Here is an 8,093-nt window from a genome sequence, read left to right on the forward strand (position 1 = left end):
AGTATTACTACAGAAGTAAAACGTTTCTTCTTTGTAACATAACCTTTAAGGAAGACTCTTGTATGTTATCATAACACCGGGCTCTTACGCAACAGCTATGACGTCAGATTGTTTTTGTAGAATTTTCTCGTTAACGCTATTGGCTGCCTCGTCTGTCCGTCAAGGCGATAGCCAATAGCTGCGTCGTTTCGCTAATTGGAGGTGTTGACCATTTTCCTGCACGCATGCGCAGTTTTCTGCTGTCATTTCGAGTTAAATCCAGAAACATGTCTGCCTCCATAGTTCGAGCAACCGTCCGAGCGGTCAGCAAAAGGAAAATACTTCCCACAAGAGCCGCATTAATACTGGTAAGTCTTCTTTTTGTTGTATTCTCACTGTAATGTTTCTCTGCGCAGTGAGAGCCGCGTGGGCCACATTAATAAGACCTTTAAGGAGGTTCAGGTTGCGTAAAGTGTCAAAGCTAGCTAGTAGCTAACCAGCTGTGAACTCATAACATCCCGGCTCATGTTTCAGCTTCACTGAACTGCAGTCAATCAAACTGCAGAGTTTGATCATTTATATGATCACATATGAGAAACGAAAATAAACAAGTGAATATTTTTCCGAAAATATATGTTGGTATAACTGTTGGTTAACATGTTGACATGGAACAGAGGTATAAACCCAAACTCATCTGGTCCAGGGATTAACCAGATTAGAACGTTAAACAAATAATTACAACAGGTGAGGTGAGGTTTTTTTTGTATGTTTATTTACATGTGGACATATATTTAAATATTTGAATTTTAACAAAAGGGGCTGAAATCCAGAACCGTAGAGTTGTTTGTACATGATAGCCAAACACTAAGTAAATCCCTTAAAATGCTAAATAATAATAATATTGATAAAACAATCAGTAACTTAAATCTGTATTCTAGAATTTAATTATCCCCTTTAAACTTCCTTGTATGCATATTTATTTATTATTATATGTTTCTTTATTTGTGTGGTGTTTTTTTTTTTTTTTGTCTCTTTATTCTGTTCCTTGAAATTGAATGTGTGGTTGTATTTTAATATTGTATATGGCATTTACGTGCCTTGTTATCATACTGTGTACTTTTGCTCAATAAATAAAACATACTAAATGGTATGTTTCCGGGTTTAGGGAGAACATGTAAACCCTGCACAGAGACTAGCAATGTGTGGTTAATTCTGATAAGTAGTTAATCTGTATAAGACATGTGAATAAAAAGTAAATAACATCCTGCCAATAGAAATAACACGTGAATTGATGGAAATATGGATAAGTGTGTCAGTGTTGAGTCATGTTTAGTTTTAGACCATGAGTTCTGTCAGATGTGCCTTTTTAAGATAACACATCAGAACGCTGGTTTGCATTGATAACGGTGGATGAACTGTGGCTTTCCTGAGCTTTGAGAAAGGCTAATGTTGCTATTAGGGCCTAAAAATAAAATCTTTGATTTTCTCACACAAAAATCATTTACAATTTTTCTTTTTTCAGATTTTTTTTTCCATACTTTTGAAAGAAAGCAAAAAAATACAAATGACAGAGATGTCTCAAAACATGTTTTGATTTTATTTGATCAAACTTTAACTAAATTAACCCCTGTTTACCTCCTGGAATTAAAGTGCCAGCTGTTATTTTTTTAGTTTGAAAGGAGACTGAATTGTTAACATTTACATTAATTGCTGCACCATTTTCAAAAACATTAACAAGGAACTCTCATAATACTTAAACTGAAGAAAAATGTAAAATAATGAAATAGTTTTTCAAACAATGCCAAAACTTACTTGGCATGGCATGAACATGCAGTGCACTGCATCTTACTCTTAGCAAAACTATTTTTTTTTTTATTGCTCTCAGAATCAGAATCCTTTTATTTGTCATTACTCAAAAGCACAACAACATTTTTTTTTTTAAATTGCAGCTCATAAACAGTGCAAAGACAGTGTGTTTAAAAGAAAGAAAGAAATAAAGAATACAATATATATAACAGCTAATATAAAATAAAAACGGAAAGGGATTGGATGGATTGACATGAATATTTACATATGAAATAAAATAAATATTGCACAGTGATAGCCCTCTAGTAGCTATGCTATATATTGCACTTTGTTAAAAAATAAATTAAAAATATATATAAATGAAGATACTCCTCAGGGAGGAAAAACCTCTGTCTTGAATAAATTACCTCTGTAAACAAAAATGTAGCGTAGCACATCATGCAAATAAATAGTAAATCAACTTCCAAATTTAATACTTTTGTTAAACTTTGTTTTAAAAGATAAACAGTGCCACTTGCATCCCTGCACAAAACAAGAGGATGTCGCGATACAACCTCTTAACTTCCGATACAATACCGATATTGCAGCCCTGGGTATTGGCTGATATCGATTCGATACGATATCAGCATCAATCATAAATACTTTGATTACTTATTTTGTAGTGTGGAATGTTAGAAAAGGCCTGATGAAGTGATGTTACTCAAACAGAGAACAATAGTCAGCAATTCAAGGTGGTGGGAACAACTGAGGGCGGGGACAAAAACAACAAAAACTTATCGGAGCACTTTTATCGGAGATTTTAGATGCAGTTCGATAAAATCCGATATTTGTTTTCTGGCTGATATCGGACCAATATCTGATATCAATATCGGCTCGGGACACCCCTACAAAACAAGCGTCACTTTTTGGTTGAATATAAGCTCTGCACCGTAGCAAGAGAAGCGAAAAATAGAATTACCAAATTGTCCGCAACAAAGAAAACTCGAAGTAATCGAAAAAAATGTATACAGGTGCTGGTCCCATAATTAGAATATCATGAAAAAGTTGATTTATTTCTGGAATTCTAGTCTCCAGTCTAGTTCTGTAGGCTGACAGTTGTCCAAAAGACAACCATTGACACCTTGCACAAGGAGGGCAAGACACAAAAGGTCATGGCTAAAGTGACTGGCTGTTCACAGAGCTCTGTGTTCAAGCACAGTGGAAGGAAAAGATGTGGTAGAAAAAAGTATACAAGAAATAGAGATAACCCCACCCTGGAGAGGATTGTGAAACAAAACCCATTCAAAAATGTGGGGGACATTCACAAAGAGTAGACTGCAACTGGAGTCAGAGCTTCAAGAACCACCATGCACAGACATTTGTAAGACATGGGTTTCAGCTGTCACATTCCTTGTGTCAAGCCACTCTTGAACAAGAGACAGCGTCAGAAGCGTCTCGCCTGGGCTAAAGACAAAAAGGACTGGACTGCTGCTGAGTGGTCCAAAGTTATGTTCTCTGATGAAAGTACATTTTGCATGTCCTTTGGAAATCAAGGTCCAAGAGTCTGGAGGAAGAGAGAAGAGGCACAGAATCCACGTTGCTTGAGGTTGAGTGTAAAGTTTCCACAGTCAGTGATGGTTTGGGGTGCCATGTCATGTGCTGGTGTGGTCCACTGTGTTTCCTTAGGTCCAAGGTCAACGCAGCCGTCTACCAGGAAGTTTTAGAGCACTTCATGCTTCCTGTTGCTGACCAACTTTATGGAGCTGCAGATTTCATTTTTCAACAGGACTTGGCACCTGCACACAGTGCCAAAGCTACCATTACCTGGTTTAAGGACCATGGTATCCCTGTTCTTGATTGGCCAGCATATGTGCCTGACCTTAACCCCATAGAAAATCTATGAGGTATTGTGAAGAGGAAGATGCGAGACGGCAGACCCAACAATGCAGAAGAGCTGAAGGCCACTATCAGAGCAACCTGGGCTCTCATGACACCTGAGCAGTGCCACAGACTGATGGACTCCATGCCACGCCTCATTGCTGCAGTAATTCAGGCAAAAAGAGCCCCAACTAAGTATTGAGTGCTGTACATGCTCACACCTTTCAGTTGGCCATTATTTCTAGAAATCTTTTTTTTTGTATTGGTCTGAAGTATTATTCTAATTTTTTGAGATACTGAATTTGGGATTTTCATTAGTTGTCAGTTATAATCATCAAAATTAAAATAAATAAACATCTGAAATATATTGGTCTGTGTGTAATGAATGAATATAATATACAAGTTTCACTTTTTCAATGGATTTACTGAAATAAATCAAACTTTTTCATGATATTCTACTTATATGACCAGCACCTGTATAACGCCCAGGCTCAGTTGCTACTAATGGTGACCATTTTATTCTGTCTTTTTTTTTTTCACTATTTAAAAAAATATTGAAAATCTATCATCTTTTACAAATGAATTGTAGAAGTTTCTAGCAAGAAAAACAATTCCCTACTGGAAAAAGTTCAGACTGATCCAGTTCATGCTTTGAGCCCTAAAATATTAGCAGCCAGTGATTATTATTAATACCCAATCCATCAATTCATAGTGAAAATCTCAGTCTAATTGATTCCTTTGGTTTCCAGTCAGATGTATGATGGGAGGAGGTCTTAGTCGCTCTATCCCAGTGTTTCCATTCTCTGCTTATTTTTATTGTACTTTTAACAAAATAATCTCTGATTCTTCCATAGACTCCAGCAGCTGTGAATAGAATCAAGTTGTTGCTGCAAGACAAACCAGAATATGTGAGTATCTGATTTAACTGCCATTCATCTATATATGTATATATATTTTTAACTAGTTTAAATAGTTTGTAAAATTATTTTTTTTTGGTAAATGTGTAAGTAAATTAGGGTAGACAGTTTATTTTGTTTAATCTACTTATATACACCGATTTATACGTGTGACTTTATACTTTGACATTAAAGTCTTTACGAGCTTAATTTTTCAGCAGCTCATCATGACCACGTGTCTGTTGTGTGAATAATTTTGTTTACAGATTGGTTTGAAGGTTGGGGTGAGAACCCGCGGCTGTAACGGGCTGACCTACACGTTGGATTATACGAAAGAAAAAGAAAAATCTGATGAGGAAGTGATGCAGGATGGTGAGTTGGACCATAGTGTTTTAAAGGCCAAAACATGTTTTCTTTCTTCATTATAAACACCTGGATGATAACACTTATAGGGAACTGAAATGTAACTGTTAAACACAGAAAGTGACATAATGTGAATGAAACAGTCATTGTAAAGCAAAGGACGTTTGTCCAGGGACACAAACTTGGTAGCTTCTAATACTTTACAATATTCTGCCCACTAATGGTAAAATAACTAATATATCCTTGCGTCCATTTATTTTGTCTAATCATTACTGTCTGGAATGATGTCATGAGGATAATTTAAATTAGGTTAATTTAAACTAAGTTAATCAATGAACCTGATCAGATTCAGTAAACCATTGATCGACATTAATGCTGCTCTCATACATCTTCTTATGACTAATTAAAAATAAAAATCCATGTCAGTACAACTTATATCTACATTTTAATTGTAGGTTACACATGGTTTTATATCATGTTTTTATTTTGATGCATATTTTTGTTTAGTAAAAGCTCTAATGTACTTTCTTTTTTCTTTCTTTCTGTTGTATTATGTTTATATTGCGCTGTATTTTGGATAATATTTCTTTTATTGTCTGCTGCTGGCCCTGAGAAACAAATTTAGTGTTTATGGAAACATGAAAATGACAATAAACCTTGAACTTTGTTTAATTGTATTTTTTTTTCTTTTTAGATTTTTCTGTTCCTCACAGGTGTTGAAAACCAATATTTTTTGAAAAAATGTATGAAATATTTCTGGAAAAATTTGTTTTCTCAATTGTAACGAGGATTAGAATGATTTCCACACTACTTCATACCCCCCCCCCCCTACACACACACTTTGTTTATAAATAATAATAATAATAATAATAATAATAATAATTGTTTAGAAATAAAAATAATAATAAAATAAAATCACATATAAAAAAGCAAGTGATCATAGATAGGAAGGAATATACAGAAAATAAATAAATTAGTAAAATAAAAATCTAATTTAATTATTAATTAATATTAAAAAAAAATTAAGAAAAAAGAAAGAGTAAAATGTAACTAGAGAAGTAAAATAGCAAATCACAGGCTTTCTTGTTAAGATGATTGTCCTTGTCTAGTCGCACGCAATTTTTTGGTCATCCATAAAGTGTAAGAAAGGAGTCCACATCTCATAAAATTTTTCAGCTTTGCCTCTGACTATATTAGTCAGTTTTTCTAACGCTAGATTGCAGGACATTTCCTTAATCCACTGACCGTAGATGAGCCTTCAGGGTAAAAATGGAGTAAACATAAGTACTTGATGCTTTAGGTTATTCTTGATGGCAAATAAAAAAGAACATTTATTGTGTTTATTTTGTTGCATAAAATCATTACAATTACCTATTTGTTTTACCTTGTATTTTATTGTCTTCTAATGCACCTGTTGTTGTATTGTCTGAAATCGCCATTAGAAATGACATTATATTATATTATTGTTTGAGATACTTTTACTTGTAGCTTTTAATGAGGTTTGACACTTATTCTTTATTGTTTGTCTCAAACTTCATGACAGAATCAACATCAAAACAATAAAAACTAAACATAGAATACATAATGTATGTTCTAATCACTACTGTACAATGAAAAAACAGTATGACTCAAGCAGAATTAGTTTGTATTGTTTTTTTTTTCACTAAGTTTTTACAAGATTTCAAATTATAATCAAGTTTGTTCCATAATTTTATACCACAAACAGAAGTGCGGCAAGGTTTTTGAAGTTGTTTGGCCTTCTCAGTGAATAAAGTGAAGTTCTCTCCATAAATTGTACCCATTATCTCTTGCTTTGAACAGTTTTTGTAGATCATTTGGTCGTATGTAGAGCACAGCGTTGTGAACTCCGTTTTAAAAGATGGAAATGGAAACTTTTTAAGAGTTGTGATTTTTTTGATTTTTTTTTTTTAAAAGAGGATTTGTGTGGTCTCTATAACCCACTGAGATGAAATCTGTGACTCTTTTCTTCAGGTGTGAGGGTGATTATAGAGAAGAAAGCCCAGCTGACTCTGCTGGGAACTGAAATGGATTTTGTGGAGTCGAAGCTGTCCAGTGAATTTGTTTTCAACAATCCCAACATAAAAGGCACGTGTGGCTGTGGAGAAAGCTTCAACATCTGAGTTTAGTGCCCCGCCCACTTCCTCTTTCCTCCTCCTATTCTCCCGACGACCTGGAGCCACAGAGACTGAGTGCCTGCTGATGAGGGCGGAGGACAGATGTGTGAATGCTGGCCGTCCTGCTGACCTGTAACCTCCACATCCTCTGAAAACCTTTGCTTTAGAAGACAATACTAATACAGGAAACGTGTGAACAGCCTTTTTTCAAATTTGTTTGCTTTGCTTCCAAAATCCATAGGACCCAAATGCACTGTTTAGTTTTAGCTTTTTCACGCAAATAGGCACATTAATACACACACACGAGGAGTAGGCAGAACATAAAGATCGCCACATCTGTGTGAGGCCAACATCTGCTGTTTGATACACACTATCACAGTGTCGTACCGACAGCAAGCACGGGAGGAAAAACATGTGTCTTGAAACTGTTTAATCAGTTTGTATTTTTTATTTTATTTTAAATGAATAAAAACATGTATATATTTATCTTTGCGTGTACATATACAGAATGTAAATCCCTTCATTAACAAAATGCGCACAAAAAATCCCACAAACCTGAACCAGAAGATGTTTCCATGGTATCCGAGTGCACAGTGTTTGCATTTGATCAGAGCTTTGTGTTTGTATACATAGAGAAAGAGCTGCTCTTAAAATGTGTAACTTGTGTAATACGTCTGTACATGAGATAATAAATGACTAAAGTCTGTCCTTGTGTTTTTTTTCCTTCTTTTTTTTTTAATCTGTTTAGAAGTTAATGGTTGTTACCAAGTGGCCAAGATATTACCTTTTTTTTTTTTTTTTTTAAATCTTTGAAGAAATGTAATTTTTGACTCCAATCACAGAGGCAGGACTTTAAAGTTAATTCCATTTTATTTATTATTTGTTGCGACAGATACTTGGAGTTTCCTCATAACTTTCTGTTGGCAATAAACTAAAATAAGATACAACAAAATAAAATTAATGTACAGTAAAAATGTTCATGGTTTGAGGAGTGACGCTTGAGCCAACATTGTTTAAGATGCCGCATCGACTGCTGCCGCCCACTAGAGCGGTGCGT

General features: G+C 34.8%; 1 protein-coding gene across 1 annotated transcript; it reads left to right on the plus strand.

The window, feature by feature from the left end:
- Nucleotides 1–225: 225 nt before the first annotated feature.
- Nucleotides 226–7,744, plus strand: isca1 (iron-sulfur cluster assembly 1). The gene is made up of 4 exons (XM_028457722.1): nt 226–347; nt 4,497–4,550; nt 4,805–4,910; nt 6,894–7,744. Exons 1-4 carry the CDS (start codon nt 267–269, stop codon nt 7,040–7,042), a joined length of 390 nt encoding a protein of 129 aa, XP_028313523.1. The 5' UTR covers nt 226–266; the 3' UTR covers nt 7,043–7,744.
- Nucleotides 7,745–8,093: the final 349 nt, after the last annotated feature.

Source organism: Gouania willdenowi, chromosome 9 (assembly GCF_900634775.1).
Source record: "Gouania willdenowi chromosome 9, fGouWil2.1, whole genome shotgun sequence".
Classification (NCBI taxonomy): domain Eukaryota; kingdom Metazoa; phylum Chordata; class Actinopteri; order Blenniiformes; family Gobiesocidae; genus Gouania; species Gouania willdenowi.

Excerpts from the sequence above, each read along its gene's own strand:
- isca1 (XM_028457722.1), top strand. The coding sequence starts at position 267 with ATGTCTGCCTCCATAGTTCGAGCAACCGTCCGAGCGGTCAGCAAAAGG. Across the intron at positions 348-4,496 it reads CAAGAGCCGCATTAATACTG|ACTCCAGCAGCTGTGAATAG; the intron begins GTAAGTCTTCTT and ends ATTCTTCCATAG. Across the intron at positions 4,551-4,804 it reads TGCAAGACAAACCAGAATAT|ATTGGTTTGAAGGTTGGGGT; the intron begins GTGAGTATCTGA and ends TTTTGTTTACAG.